General features: G+C 44.4%; 2 protein-coding genes across 9 annotated transcripts in view; one reads left to right on the forward strand and one right to left on the reverse strand.

The window, feature by feature from the left end:
• Positions 1-15,827, forward strand: part of LOC126108940 (protein brambleberry-like) — a 202,427-nt gene that overhangs the window by 144,551 nt on the left and 42,049 nt on the right. For all 8 annotated transcript variants that reach the window (XM_049914316.1, XM_049914318.1, XM_049914317.1 and 5 more), the window contains exons 10-11: positions 6,935-7,176; positions 14,033-14,178. In XM_049914316.1, coding sequence (XP_049770273.1) covers positions 6,935-7,176; positions 14,033-14,178 — 388 coding nt within the window. The remainder of the gene's footprint in view (positions 1-6,934; positions 7,177-14,032; positions 14,179-15,827) is intronic.
• Positions 12,717-15,827, reverse strand: part of LOC126108938 (uncharacterized) — a 237,986-nt gene continuing 234,875 nt past the window's right edge. The window contains exon 11 of the mRNA XM_049914314.1: positions 12,717-12,793. Coding sequence (XP_049770271.1) covers positions 12,733-12,793 — 61 coding nt within the window. The 3' untranslated portion in view covers positions 12,717-12,732. The remainder of the gene's footprint in view (positions 12,794-15,827) is intronic.

Genomic DNA, 15,827 nt, shown 5'->3' on the forward strand with positions numbered 1-15,827 from the left:
GTTTTTGACCTACGAATCCTCTCAGCACTCTTTGTGCTACATTTGTCTCCCTCACATGGATACCCATCAAATACAGTAGCAAATTGACATCCAAAATGACGTTGCAGGTAAGAAACGTAGCTTTGGGCTATTGACTTGAAGCAAACATTTCGAGCCCAAGTCACTTTGAGGATAAGGTACCCTCCATCAATGACAAAAAATTTACTCGGTCCACCTGACTTCACATCTTCCATGATGAGTAATATGTTTATCCTACACAAATAGAAACTGAAATAACAGTGTTCAAAAATTAGATAATTTGCCACTTTGCTCGAAATTTGAAAAATTGGTATTTTTTGACGTGCTGTAGCGCCTTAGATACTGGGAGTAGAAAAAAATGGTAAGAATCAAATTTGTAGATAATTTTGTGCTTTTTAAAAAAGAAACTAGACGTCAAAGTGATAGGAGCAAATGAAACTGAGATATTTTGAAAAAACTGAAAAAAGTCCAAAATTTTCGAAGTTTTTTGACTGCAGAAAGTTTTCCCAAGAGAAATTTTGTTGGCAGAACTTGGTTTTCTAATCTTTCCAACAATATGAAAGAGTTAAAAAAATAAAATCTTCTACCCCACCTTTTGCAAGGTACAGGCTTTTTTTTTTGACAGTTTCACTGGACTATAGGCTTTGGGAGTCTAACAAAATTTCACAAGTGTTAGCACAGGTAGCTAACATAGTATGTGTGGCCTACTGGCCAGAGGCTGCTTAAATAACATTGTGGCTGAACCGACTGAATATTCACCATTGTCTGTCTTCAGCTTTTTGTGTGATACTTATACATGGTGAGATGGGAGGAAAGGTACGTCCTGTGAGGGGTGACAGTATTAGTCACTCTGAACCAAAAACTTCAGGTAAATATACACCCATTCTTAATGCTTCCTTAGGTAGACTATATGTAATGTATATTGTTATTTATTTTCTGTATTATTATGTTGTTATTGTTTACTACTTACCACAACAGTGTGGAGAATTTTGAGACAAACAATCTGGTCAGGACACTACCTAGAACTGGTGTACAAAAACTACCTATGCTACAGTACAAGCTCCTCATGTGAAATTTTCAATATTCTCGCATTCTTCTTCAACAAACTATTAGTCCTTGAGCAAAAATGAATAGGACATTTAGTGTAGGAAATTTCATGTAGTTTCATTTTGTACTATTTGGAATAAGGCATATGTCAATATGAATATCTTTGTTCAGAATCACTGGTACTATCATCCATCAGAACATGTATCGTTCCTTATGTCTCACTCTGTACAAACATGCATGTATGGCAGAAAATACAAACTGTTAAAAGCACATAGTAAGTAGATCTTCAACAACAACAACCACCACAATAATAATAATAATAATAATAATAATAGAAAAGACTTGGATGTTAAGTAATACTTACACACATTACATAATGAAGTAACTTGGTTTAACTATAAGCTGTATAATCAAAAAATGGCAAAAACAGTGGGTACTATTTTGTGAGAGGAAGTTTTAACGTGCACTGAGCTGGCAAAGCCTGGATGTCTTAATTTTCGCACAATACATTATTTTGCGAACCTCACTTACACCAGTAGTGGTATCACTGTGCCCTTACCCCTCATTAATTGCCTTGAGTAGTAAATACAAGGGACGGTATTAAAACTGTTTTTAAGTCAGTGGTGAAAGAGGCACTTCGAAAGTAATCTGCTGACTGCAAATACCTCGATATTGACTGTATTAGGTAATGGTCTACAGCATGTCACAGTTAAATGTAGCCCACATCCCCTTCGAACGGTAATGCTATATTTTGACTCCTCAGATAGAGTAAACAGCTACAACAGTGGACAGTTTTATGCAATAATCAATTGTTAGCATTCTTTTGCCATCCTCCAGTGAGCTCGAGGTTTTTCAGAGAGATCGTTCGTGGCACACACGCGGCCTCCGAGCGACTGCAGCCATTTCGTCCTTACCATCTGCATTTCCTTCCCCGTGCTCCTCCCTCCCTGTCCTCACTCCTTCCCCTTCGCTCCCTCCGTCCCCATCTCGCCGTTCTTACTCGTGTCGACCTGGCTATCCACGTGGTTTCCTTTGCGTTTTGAGCTCCACTTTTAAATTTTCTCTCCTTAGTGTGAGCCATTTGAGAAACAACTCTCTCCCTAGCATCTACAATATTGCTACCTCTCCCCCCTCTTTTCCTTCACCACCGTAGCCCTCCGCTGCCACTCTAGGTCACCGGCACGTGTAGCCAGTTGGTGTGGTGGGGCTGTTACGTATCAATCTGACCGGGCCCCCTGACAACACAGGGATCGCACTTCTGATACCTGAGGCGTTGCCTCCTCGCGTGTGGCGAGGAATGGTTGCTCGTCATTCTGGGGCATCGGAACTCCCGGCAGTAGCCGCCGTGCCGGACGGCACGGCTGATCGAGATGGGTGGTATAAGGGTGGACGATTTACGTACGAAACACATTAAGCTTTGGACTGGCCACTTCCCTGCGGCCATCTCTTCAGTCGGTAATGGACCACCGAATGCTGCTTTTGATAACTCTGTGGACTTCTCTTCCCTGACTACGCCCTGCGGAGACGGCCGCGCTCGCCGTCTCGGGACGAAATACTTTCCCGTCTACCTGGTCTGCACTAGGACAGACGGGGACATGTTCAGTGCCACAAAGCCATTATATTTCGTGGAACTTATTGAAGATAAGTTTAGTAAAGTGGAGTCTTTCAGTGGATGCGGCCAGGTTCACTGTCGATCAAAACTACTTCTGCCGCCCAATCTGCAGCCCTTCGTGCTCGTGATCATCCCGACAACGTCCCGGTGTCCTTTACTCCTCACCGGTCTTCGATGTGAATCAGGGAGGTTCATTTTGTTCGGTATGCAGAAAGGTCATAAGGATGATAGCACTGATACTGGTGGCTTTATCCTGCCTTTTGAGGGATATACCCTCCTGGAGAAGATGGAGGTTATGTGTTGTCAGTGTGATCTGAAGCCATACGTCCCACCATCCGCGAGGTGTTTTTGGTTCTCACATTTCACGCACGTCATCCCTCTGTACGACACCCACTCTGTGAGGGGAGCCCGTGTTCCACCACCTGTGTGTTTTAATTGTCACGACCGTCACTCTTCACGTACACCAGGTTGCCCGGCTCATAAAAAGGAAAAGAAGATACGGGAGCAAAAGTCCCCCGATTGCTTATCTTGTGCTGAGGCTTGTCAGAAATATGACCGACTACATCTTGTGTCGATGTCTTCTGCTTTTGCTGCCTCTGTTAATTCTTTCCCCCCTCCTCCCTCTTCCTTACTCGAATCCCGCCCCCCCCCCCCTCCCCTCTCTCTCTCTCTCTCTCTCTCTCTCTCTCTCTCTCTCTCTCTCTCCTCTCCCCATCCCCTGTGGTTCCCACATCCTCCACTCCGGGTGGCGCTCCCTCTCCCGTTCTCCAGCTCCCAGCAGTGATGGGGCTCCCTCCTGTGACCCCTTTCCCCGGTGTCACTCGGGCCAAAAGCCTGCTGCCACAGCTAGGTCACGGGACGCACAGTCTGTGTGCCCCGAGGCCCACTCTCTTTCAGTTTCGTATCTTGCAGAAGCCTGCTCTCCCTCTAATCCTGCCCTCCTTGACTTCTGAAAGAGCAGGAGGAGGAGATGATATGCAAGTCCCAGGACGAGGCCCACCTGGTGGATTTGGAGGTGCCATCTCCCACCTCCCACCTCGAGTCTGACCTATCATTTGTGGATGTCACCCTGTCCTCAATGATGAAGGGTGGGTTACATAGGGCCGTGATTGGCTCCAGCCTGTTCACCTCCCATGTGGATACTCAGTCTGTGTTTATTCATTGGAAGTGTAATGGATTCTAACATTACCTCCCGAGCTGCAATCCCTTATTACCTTTTATTTGGCAGCTTGTGTCGTTCCCCAGGAATCTCATTTTACTGGTGCTCACTCACCGACTCTTCGTGGGTTCCGTGTCGGAACCCGGTCGGCTCTTCGAGTGCTTCCGGTAGCGTCTGCACGTCGGTCCGTACAGACATTGTTAATACGCGGATGCCCCTTCGTACCGAATTGGAAGTGGTCGTTGTCTGGGTCCAGTTGACTCTGTGGTCACAGTTTGCAATCATTATCTCCCTCCTGACAGACCACATAAACTCACTGCCTAACTTCCCCCGTTCAGCAATTTTCTCCTCCTCGGGGATTCTAATGTCCGTCAGCCTTAGTGGGCTGCGCTTTTTCGTCTGGTCTGAAGCTCTTTATTGACAAGTTCCTTGCAGATCGCAACCTGTGCCTTCTTAATGGTTGTTTGTCTACTCATTTTAGTGCCGCGTACGGCTTCCTCTGTCACCGATCTTTCGCTCACTTCCCCTCCCCTGCGTCCTTCCGTACACTAGTCGCCACACGGCGACCTCTGTGATAGTGACCACTTCCCGTCGATTCTCTCATTCCCTTCGGCCTCCCGATGACCGGGTTACCTCGCTGGGCTTTCCATTGTGCCGATTGGCCTCTCTGTACCCCCTCCCTCCCCCCCCCCCTTTCCCTTCCTGCCTTTTGGCTGTTAGCACTAAATACCTCGTTCCGGGTGTTAGCAGATGACCCTCGCATGGTTGCATGTGTCCTTGGTTTTCTTTGCCGAAGAAACTGGACAGTTCAGACTTGTAGTTTTTCAGATAGATTGTAAACTGTCACAGAAAGGCCATGTTCAGGATCTTGTTCAGAGACTTAATTCTGCCATTTTTACTATTCGAACGTTATCTGAAGTAAGTGATACTTTGACACGAAAATTAGTATACCGTATTTACTCGAATCTAAGCCGCACTTTTTTTCCGGTTTTTGTAATCCAAAAAACCGCCTGCGGCTTAGAATCGAGTGCATAGTAAGAGGAAGTTCTGAAAGATGTTGGCAGGTGCCGCCACAGCTAACTTCTGCCGTCGAATGTATGTAGCGCTTCACAGGCATGCTTTGCAGGCACAAAGATAAATACTGGCGCCAAAACCTCTGCGTCACTAAATAAATTTTTTAAAAAAGGTGGAAGACGAGCTTTTTTTCTCCGCCCCAAGTTTCGACCACTGCATTTTCATACATTACCCAATGAAGTAAATACAAATTCCGTATTGTTCATCTTCGAATGTAGCAGAATTTCAATATACTACGAAAATCTGACTCGCAAGACTGTTTGGGATGTTTGTCAATATGGCCAACTCTACGTTCTGAATTTTTTCCTGCCTGTGAGAAGAGATTGTTGCTAATGGGAACCTGATGAAATGTGAATCACATGCAGTATTCTCTTCACCATAAGAATAATACGGATATAAACATTTTGCCATGTATTCTTTCGTGAAAAAGGAAAGGTACCCGTATAAATACGGACGGACCGCGTGACGCATAGCAACCTAGTAAAGCTTAACTGCTAAGCTTACGACTCGAACCTACTGTAGCTGTATCATCATTCATTCGACTTAAATTGTCTCTCATATTACAATGGACCAAATTTGTTTCGATTTGGAGGTGCGGCCTAAATCTTTTCTCTCCCCTTGAATTTCGAGTCTCAAATTTCAGTTGCGGCTTACAGTCGGGAAATTTTTTTTTCCTTTATTTCGAATCTCATTTTTCAGGTGCAGTTTAGATTCGAGTGCGGCTTAGATTCGAGTAAATACGGTACCTTGCTTATTTTCATTCACATATGACGTATAGTGTTATATTTCATGGTAATTCCTCCCATTCTCAAAGGATATTTTTGGCTCAGAAATGGGCAGTTTGGGCAATAAGTGGTGCAAGTTTGTGTACCTCTTGTTGACCCCTGTTCATTAGTCTGGGTATTCTGACATTTGTTGTGGATAATAACCTTTTGCTGTCTGTTGTTAAAATAAGAGGTGAACCAATTGCAAACTACTCCCTGTATTGCACAATGGTCCAACTTCTGAAGCAGTATTTTATTATCAACACAATTAAATGCCTTAGTTAAATCAAAAAAGAAGCCTTGCATTTGTAACCTTTTGTTTAATCCAGACAGTACCTCACAGAGAAAAGAGAATGTAGCATTTTCTGTTGTTAAACCACTTCTAAAACCGAACTGTACATATCATAGCAAATTAAGTGAAATAAAATTATCAATTATACTTACATACACAGCCTTTTCGATAACTTCAGCAAACACTGATGGCATAGAAATAGGTCTACATAATCCCTTTCTCCCTTTTTATAAAGTGGCTTTACTATCAAGTATTTTAATCATTCATGAAACTGATCATTCTTAAAGGAAAAAATTACAAATATAGCTAAGGACAGGGTTAACATGTGCAGCACAGTACTTTAATATTGTGCTAGGCACTCCATCATAACCATGAGAGTCCTTAGTCTTCTGTGTGCAACTCATTGTGTCATCTTTACTATGAGCAGTAATCTATCCTTTCATAATTTTGTCTGTTTAAGTGTTTGGAGCCCCCCACCCCCCTCCCCATGAACCCTGGACCTTGCCATTGATGGGGAGGCTTGCGTGCCTCAGCGATACAGATAGCTGTACCGTAGGTGCAACCACAACGGAGGGTTATCTGTTGGGAGGCCAGACAAACATATCATTCCTGAAGAGGGGCAGCAGCGTTTTCAGTAGTTGCAGGGGCAACGCTCTGGATGATTGACTGATCTGTCCTTGTGACGCTAACCAAAACAGCCTTGCTGTGCTGGTGCTGCGAATGGCTGAAAGCAAGGGGAATCTACAGCCATAATTTTTCCCGAGGGCATGCAGCTTTACTGTATGGTTATATGATGAAGGCATCCTCTTGGGTAAAATATTCCGGAGGTAAAATAGTCCCTCATTCAGACCTGCGGGCGGGGTCTGCTATTCTTTATTTATGTGTAGCTTTCAGACACATTTTTCATCCCTGTAAGTTCTCCTTGTCGACGGGATGGATGGGACGTGCAAACAAATTCCATTTCGCAGGTGCCGTACTGAGACTCGTGCCCTCGTGGTTGTGGTCGCGAGCCAGCACTCTGCACCTGTCACCCCCGAAGCTGACGGGGGCAGGCAGCCCCACCTCCCCTCGAGAGGGCGACGGTGACCGCGACCGCGCAGACCCTCACAACTGCGCCGACTTCAGCGACGACGAGCTCGTCGGAGACGACGACGACGGCCTGTTCGTGAAGGACCCGCTGAGGGAGTCGACGCCTGTCACGCATTTCAGTGTAGGTCGGCTAGTCTGTAAACATTGGTACACTGCGTATTGTGTCGGGCAAATCTTAATGCCAAAATAGCAGTTCTCACTTTGAGGCAACTTTCTGTTCAGTTGTAGATGGTCATTATAAATGTGTCCTTGTAACAGTGGCCACAGTCTGTTCACGCTAAACATTATCCTAGTGTAAGCAAATGCCAACTCAGTGCACTTGGCAGTTGGTTGTCAGTTGTGGTGCACTTACTCCAAATGTTGTGATGCCACTGGAAATAGGCCCTAATTATATGTAAGTTATTTCACTGTCGCTCGGACACGAGCGACACTGTGAGCTGTGCTAAAACTTTGAAAGTCGTTCCTGTTTTTGCCAGTCACTTTGTTAAAATGTTTAGTGTAGTTCTTCGTTTGAACCTCGTTGGACAGTTACTCTCCTCTTTCCGACCAGTCGTGCTCCCTCAGTCTTGTCTTTTTTAAGTGCTGCAAAAATGTGTCAAGTTCTGTAGTGACATATAGTCACGGAAAAACCGATAAAAGGCACCGAGAAACTGATTTGTGCATAATGTTTTTGAGAAGATTTAAGGAATAAATCTATTCTCACCAACATCGCATATTTCAGAAATCCCATTTGGATTTATCAGAGTTGTTATATGTTAGGCATACAGAAAGAAACACTGAAGACATGTTAACTGTCTGCTCCTGGCAAAAGAGGAAGTCAAGAAATGTGTCAGGAAAATGTGAAACTTTTGTGGAAAGTGCTGTGTGATGCATCTGTGGGACTTGGGTGTCTTCACAGGTGCTGTTTAGGTAGCCTCATTTCAGCAGGTGCCAGCTCCAGTTCTGAACTGGAGCCCTCAGATTACTGTATCTAAGCAGCTGAGAGATTTCTAGATCATTGTTAAGTATTCACGCCTGTGGCTTTGGTATTTGTTTATACAGTGAAATCTCCACATTATGTATCTGCCCAAGGGGTATCACAATAAATAGGACGTCAGTAGTGCAATTAAGCACAGCATAAATCCCTGCACTTGCTGCAATTAGATAAAAAAAAAGGGAAGCACACGGTTGGCCACAAAATAATATAACCGAAACTAAGATAAACATATCTTTAATGTACAGGCACAATGCCCTCACTGGTGTGGATTGCGTATAAGCAAGTGGTTGTTAACCAGTCATGTTTGGCACCTAGAGTATAGTGAGAGTACACGAAAGATGTCTTATCTTCAGGATGCCTTCCCTTGCGTGCCATTATGTCTGTCTCTCGTGTTTATCGTAGAATTTTATCGTGAACCGCATTCCCACTAATGAAACAAATACAGACAGTGTAGCCAGATACTGAGAAAAAATAATCTACTACTAAAAAATTGAATTTGTAAAATATAAACCTGAAAACATGGTATTAAATGAAAACTGTGCTCCAACAGGTCTCTTAAAAAAGATTGAGTGAAACTGTTAATGTACTGAAAATTATAAAACTGAACAAAGAATTTATATTCACACACACACACACACACACACACACGACTGTAGTCTCAGGCAACTGAAACCACACTGCGAGCACCAGCACTAGTGCATGATGGGAGTGGCGACTGGGTGGGAGTAACGGGGGAGGGGGAGGGAGGGATAGTACGGTGGGGGGTGGTGGACAGCGAAGTGCTGCAGGTTAGACAGAGGGCAGGGAAAGTTTCCCAGCAATACATCCTATGTTCCCATAATCCTCCTGGCCTCAACTCTGTCTATAGTCGCTGTCCTGACTCATCCGGTCCCATCCCTGTTCCCATTCCAGCACTACACAGCTGTCATTCCACCACTGCACTCAGTCTTTCTCCTTTCCCGGCATCTCCATCGTACTGTCCCTCCCCCTCCCCACCCCAGCCTGCTCCTTACACCCACCCAACCGCCACTCCCACCATGCACTGGTATTGCTTCGCACAGTGTGGTTCCAGTTGCAGTTGCCTAAGACTGCAGTTGTATGTGCAAGTTGCATTTGCACGAGCGTGTGTGCGTGTGTGCGTGTGTGTGTGTGTGTGTGTGTGTGTGTGTGTGTGTGTGTGCGGGCGCGCGCGCGATGTTTTCTAAACCCATGTTGACTGTGTCAATAGACCGTTTCCTTCAAGGTAATTCATAATGTTCGAACACAATATATGTTCTAAAACCCTGCTGCGTATCGACATTAACAATATGGGCCTGTAATTTAGTGGATGTCTGCTTGTGCCTGTATATGCCTGTATATGTGTGGATGGATATGTGTGTGTGTGTGTGCGCGAGTGTATACCTGTCCTTTTTTCCCCCTAAGGTAAGTCTTTCCGCTCCTGGGATTGGAATGACTCCTTACCCTCTCCCTTAAAACCCAAATCCTTTCGTCTTTCCCTCTCCTTCCCTCTTTCCTGACGAGGCAACCGTTGGTTGCGAAAGCTAGAACTTTGTGTGTATGTTTGTGTTTGTTTGTGTGTCTATCGACCTGCCAGCGCTTTTGTTTGGTAAGTCTCATCATCTTTCTTTTTAGATATATCTTTCTGTAGTTTGATACAATTGGCCAGTGGCAATACTTTTCTGTACAGAAATGCGTCGTTTAGCGAACATCATTACAGTACTGTTGATCCTAAGTGATAAATCAGTTATGTGTACTGAGAACATTACGAATCCTGCAACTCTTCCGTGAAGCACATTGACTTTTACTTTTGTTTCTGTGAAATGTTCACTGTCCACTACATTGCACTGGGTTTCACGAGTCAAATATTGCTCAGTCCAGTTACATATTTGCAGAGATGCTCCATTACTGAGAGTTAGGAGAGAGGACGGGGCTCCCCAAATAAGTCTCTTCTGTATTAACCATTTGAGGAGATATACATTCAGGAAACATTTGTCTGAGAGTTCCAAGAAACGATTGTGTGTACGGGCCATTACACTACCTTTTACAAACCAAAAATTTTTGGCACCAGGCTAATTGAAAATGAAATTTGGTTGGAGAAACTCTTGTAACATCACACAGCAGCAGTTTCTATAGAACCCAGCAATGATGTAGTAACAACAGACACGAACTGTTTTTGGCCTAAAATTTGTTAGAATACTTAGTACTTAAAAGCTGAATAAAAGCACCTTCTGACTAGACCATGTAAGTGACAATGAAATGACTCCATATTAGCTGTGGTAATTCGAGATGATGACTCTCAAATTTGAATCGGAATGTTCTGGCCTCTTTCAAAAAAAGATACAGACATTATACACTAAACCTTAATACCGTGCATCCCACTGTCACATTGGGGCAAAAACTGAACACTGGTGAATTTCCTAGGGGCTGTCGTCAGACGAATATCGTAAATTTATTTTGTCGGCTGTCGAGTCGGAAATGAGAATTTTTGAAAGGTAGGAAAAAATTATAATTGCGTGGTGAATATTCTGAAGAATGTCTCGAGAAAAGACATTTCCAGAATGCATTTCGCCTCACCACCAACGGTATCTCGTACCTTATGTTCTACATTGGCATGCTGTTTCTATGTTGCACAGTCTTTTATATTCCCGTGTTCGTGCTATTCTCTGTTCCCCAGAAGCCACTTTTCTTAAGCTAAAGACCACAAATGGCAGGAGGCAGAAGATGTGAGGCTACGTTACCAGCATGGCGGCCACTTTGGAAGCTGACATTTTAGATGCAGCTCTTAATTTTCAAACGAAAAAGGGGTCTTGTGACATATGAACCAAAAAGAGAATTACATTGAAAATCAGTGACACCTTTCATTGATGCATAGCTTTTGTGGTTGTCAAGTTATGACTGAAGTTTCTGCCAAACAGGTGATGTGAAAGCTAATGGCATTAACACAACTCGAGCATATTGAGATCGTTCTGCTTTCACGAGGGAGGAGGACCTGGGTCAACTGACACGACCCATAACGACCACCCATTGCACAGTGTTGATGTTGAAACTTGTGAAGTTCTGTGAAGCTGGCTCTGTTGCAGACAAACCAAAAATGGGACAAGAGCTATGGATGAAGCAACATGAACCATTTTTCTGAGACACATTCTGGTGGACTGTCCCGCTTAGACCGGCCAGCGACGGAATCTTGGGTTACCGGACTCGTTGCCGCTGATTTTATCTGACGGCACCTCTTCAGCTGATTTAGCTTTATGTTTTATTCGTGAGGGTGGGTTTTATCATCTGATCTAAATTTTAGTGCATGTCATTTGTCCCTTTGTGTCCTCCACCCTAATGCTTCTAGGGTAGAGGTTTTAAGGTGTTGCAGAATGGCTGGCTTCTCCTGTTTATACCTACGGTCACCCAGCAGTGGTAATCTGTTTTGTCGTTACAATCTCTTCTACCCGTTTCTTGCGTTTCTGTGGTTTTCTTCTCCCCTTTTTTCCATTTAAGTGTTTGTTGCCCTTCTGTTGTTCTTGTGGTTTTTCCTTTCTCTCCATTTTGGGTTTTCAGTCTTGCTCGTTTTATTCTCACCCTTGTGACATTGTTTTATTCAGAACAAGGGACGACTGACCTAGCTGTTTGGTCCCTTCCCCCCTCTTATAAACCAATCGACCACTTTTCTGACACGTTTAGTAAGGGTCCGAGGAGCAGAGATCAGTACTCACTGCAGCTCGCATAAATCTGGGGTTAGCCATACATCTGTATGGAGAATTTCGGCCACACGTAAATGGCACCTTTACAAAATGCAAATGTTACAGCATTGCTTCAGGAATGGTCCAGATTGTTGGGTTGGGTTGAATTTGCAGAATGGGAAGCTGGAGGAGAACCACCGTTTCCCCTACGACGCACTGTATACGGATGAAGGTAATATTGTGTGAGCGAGAGGTAAATATACGGAATCACAGATACTGGTCAGATGTCAGTCCTCACTTTGTGGATCCGTCGGGAGGTAGCCGACATATTGAAAGTGGCAGTTTGGTGTGGAATATGTGGTTCTCGTATTGTCGGGCCTTTTGTCATTCGGCTGTTGTGAAATGAAAATATGCTGCCGTCACAGGTATCTGGAGATGGAATGTTTCCAACTTTCTTTCAACATTATGCTGCCCTTCCTTATTACAGAATAGATGTATGGGCAGACCAGGATATCCAGTTTTCACAGAGAGTGCGTGCACATTTCCTAGGTTTAAGTCTGTTAGATTTATATATGCAGGTTAGGGTTGCACGCTTAGACGATTGCACAGATAGTAGAGATCAGAAACCTTGCACAGCTGGGGATGGATTGTTGACAGTTGCTCTCACATTCTGGTATGTGGTTAATGTCCACGAGAACTGGGTGAGAGAGACCACCTGCCTCACAATGTGCTTTACAACAGGTTGATGGCACATTTTGCAGCCTTTGTGTGTTATGAGCAGCACTTACCCTGTTCACTACGAGACGGGACATAACTTGAGAATGAGTAAAGCTAAGGACTCATACAGAAAGCTGCAAGAACAGTCGGTGCACTTCATCCGTAGCTGTTTTTAATTGTCCAGCTTTCACATTGTCTGTGAGAGAGCCAGTTCGAGAGAATTTCGCAACAAGTTCACCGTCACACTGTGGGTAATGGGTGGTTTGTGGACGTGGTGTCCATTGAAGACATCTCTAATGACATGAATGCTGTGTCACGATATCAGGAAAATCGCTCTGCTTGTGTTGACGGCATCAGCTTTCATTTCGTGGCTCCTGTAAGAAAGAAACATCGGTCATAACTAGAGAATTAATAAAGCTATGCGTAAAGGAAAAGCAACCTTTTTTTTCTGTGTGTAATTCTCTGTTTCATATGTCACATGACACCCTTTCTATTTGACTGTTAAGAGTTATATTCAAGATTGCAGTTTCCAAAATGGTCACCATATTGGTAACATAGAATCATGGAATTTCTCCCCCTCTTATCCCTTAGTGCTTGACTCTACAATTCTGTTAATCCCCCTGGTTTTGTGTTAGAAGAGTGGTGAGACACCTGTGGACTCCCCTGTACATTAGCATGCTGTTTCTGTATTGCATAGTCCTTTCCCTTGTGCTGTAATACCTATCTTTTTTACTGTTCTGTGTTCCTCAGTAGCCATTTCCTTTTGATAGAGGCTAATGACTCTGGAGAGCTTCTACTTGCCGGAGAGCTTCTACTTGCCCAACACTAAATGTTAAATGTTGTTTACTGTTACAGGGTGTTCCAAAAAGAATGCTGGGATTTTGAACAAATGTTACAGAAAAACTGTTCAAGATAATGAAGTGATTTGAATGTCAAAGTGGTGAGAGGGAGAGGGGATCAAAGTTTTTTTTCCAAACCTTAATGAATTTCAAGTTAGCTCCATATGTTGCTCTGCATACATCAAAACAACACTGAATTTCACACCATGTGTTTTGTAATATCTGTAGTGTTACAGTTGTATGCTAAAACTGTTTGTTTCCTTATACTGCAGAAATTGAACAAAAACACCATGTCATTTTCATGCAGGACATCATCATCTCGACGTGTGTAACACACTAACGATATATTTCCAAGTGGTTGGATAGGTAGGGATGTGACTATTCCCTGACCTCCCATCCCCCCAAAAAAAGCTCAATCTTACCCCTTTCTTTTACTGGGGCTACGTTTAAAAGTACGGTCTTCGCAGAAAAAAACTCTAAATCTGGGGTATCTGCAGAAGTGAATTTTGACAGTGAAACCAGAGATGCTGTAAAGCACAAGGTGTGAAATAGAGTACCGTTTTGATATCTGCTGAGAAATAAATGGAGCTCACGTTGAAAGTTGTTAAGTATGGAAAAAGAGACTGACCCCTCCTCCACATTTGACATTCAGATTGTTTCATTATTTGAAGTTTTCTGTAGCACTAGTTCAAAATTTTGGCATTTCATTTGGATCATCCTGCACTACTGTTATTGTTACTGTTACTGCTACAGTTGCACCATTTCACTCGACAGCGTGCCCTGGACGAGAGCAGATCGAGCAGCCTTTCTGGGAGCCGTGAGAGCCTGCACGGGCCTGCGAGCAGGGCACCCCTCACGACGGCCCTGAGATACCGGTCGCCCGCCTATTCTCCACCCACACCGTCTGTCTCATCTCGCGGGTGAGTCCCGGCAACTGCTGTCAGCTTCTGCACCCAGAAGTTGCGTATCTTCTTTTTCTCTACTGTACGTAGTTTTGGGACTGTTAAGTAGTAAAAAGTTTCGTTTCACACTGGCAGAATGGCAAGTGCTAGATCGTGATGAACTTAACGTAACCGTATCCAGACGGTACTCCAGTATTTCCACGCCTGCGGCGGCATATGTTGCGTAAAATTTTGTTCGCATGTGAGCTGATTTTTCACTACGGAAAGTATCGTCCGAACTGATTAAGGGTCGTGTGAGCACGTGGTGGCTGTCAGATGTGTCTAGTGGAATTTTTTCGGGTGGAGATTGCGACACGACGTACACGTGTAGCTTATCACCGCGATGTGGACTCTGAAGAATGGCAAATTGTCAGCACGAGGGACGCGGGAGCATTGTACGGGCAGTGGGCTGTAGTGCAGCGACTACAGGATGACTGGTGTAAAACAGTGTGGCGAGGGGACTGTGCGCGGGCAGAGGTTACAGTCGGTGTATCACCACAAGAAATCAGAAACACATTACTGGAAGCCGGGTGGAGACGTTCCGTACTGCAGACAACGGAGGCTTGCACTGTGTAGAGTCAGTCAACTGGCCCACCGAGTGGTATCTGCCGTGTTCGGTGAGGAATCTCGCTTCGGCATGTGGCCGCCAGATCGATGCCGAGATGTCCGAAGGTGACTCGGTGAGAGCTCGCAGGAAGCAGCAATTCTCGAGACTTGTACCTCTCCGACTCCTGAAGGTGTGACGTCGGGAGCTGTCGAATTATGACAAAAGAACTGATTTGGTAATTGTTGAAGGTAGGCGGAATGCTTGCCAGTGTGTGGCGAGGATGGTAAACCCTGTTGTCCTACCTTTCGTGCCTGTGGTACCGAATGACATATTCAGCAGTATAACCTGAGACCTCATACTGCAGTCCGTACCAGGAAGGATTTGGAGATATGTACAGATTCTTGACTGGCCCGATTTGTGAGCCACAGGGCACGTCTGGGATACGACGGGGAGATGTAGCGCGTACTGTCGTACCGACCTCCGGGCAGCTTGTTTGTGAATTGACACAGTATATGTTTCGAGCATACAGACAGACAATTCGAGATGTTATTTGGAGACAACAAAGACGAGAGTGTGTTTGTGTCAGTGGGAAGCACATACCTCATACTGACGTTAAGAACATGTGTTAGGTCCAAATGAAAATCATTTAATGCTTGCTTTGTGAACATCTCCATAAAGTTTGATGAATATCATACTGGTGCTTCACTGTATATTGCTTTCAATTCACTGTCAGTGAATTCACATTGTTTTCTTTATAAGTGGATTGTTGTGCCATAAATATCAGACGAGCTCTTTGTGGCAGCATTCATCTTCCCACTAAAAAGAAATTAGCACTGCCCTTATGCCTCATATAGTTTGTGTGTGTCTGGCTGCAAACCAATTTTTCAACAGTCTTTAGCTCGTGGGATGTCGCTATGTTCAGTCACCTTTGCAAAAGAAGTGAAAGTAAACCCACATTTTCGGTGCAGTCTAGTTGAGTGCACTGTGCGTCCAGTCGTGCATGGGACAGTGCGGCTTCTGTACACTTCCCAGTTTGTCAACATGCCTCAGACAGTAATTTCAGGCTCAGACATGGTGTACA

The sequence above is a fragment of the Schistocerca cancellata genome, chromosome 11, assembly GCF_023864275.1.
Source record: "Schistocerca cancellata isolate TAMUIC-IGC-003103 chromosome 11, iqSchCanc2.1, whole genome shotgun sequence".
Classification (NCBI taxonomy): domain Eukaryota; kingdom Metazoa; phylum Arthropoda; class Insecta; order Orthoptera; family Acrididae; genus Schistocerca; species Schistocerca cancellata.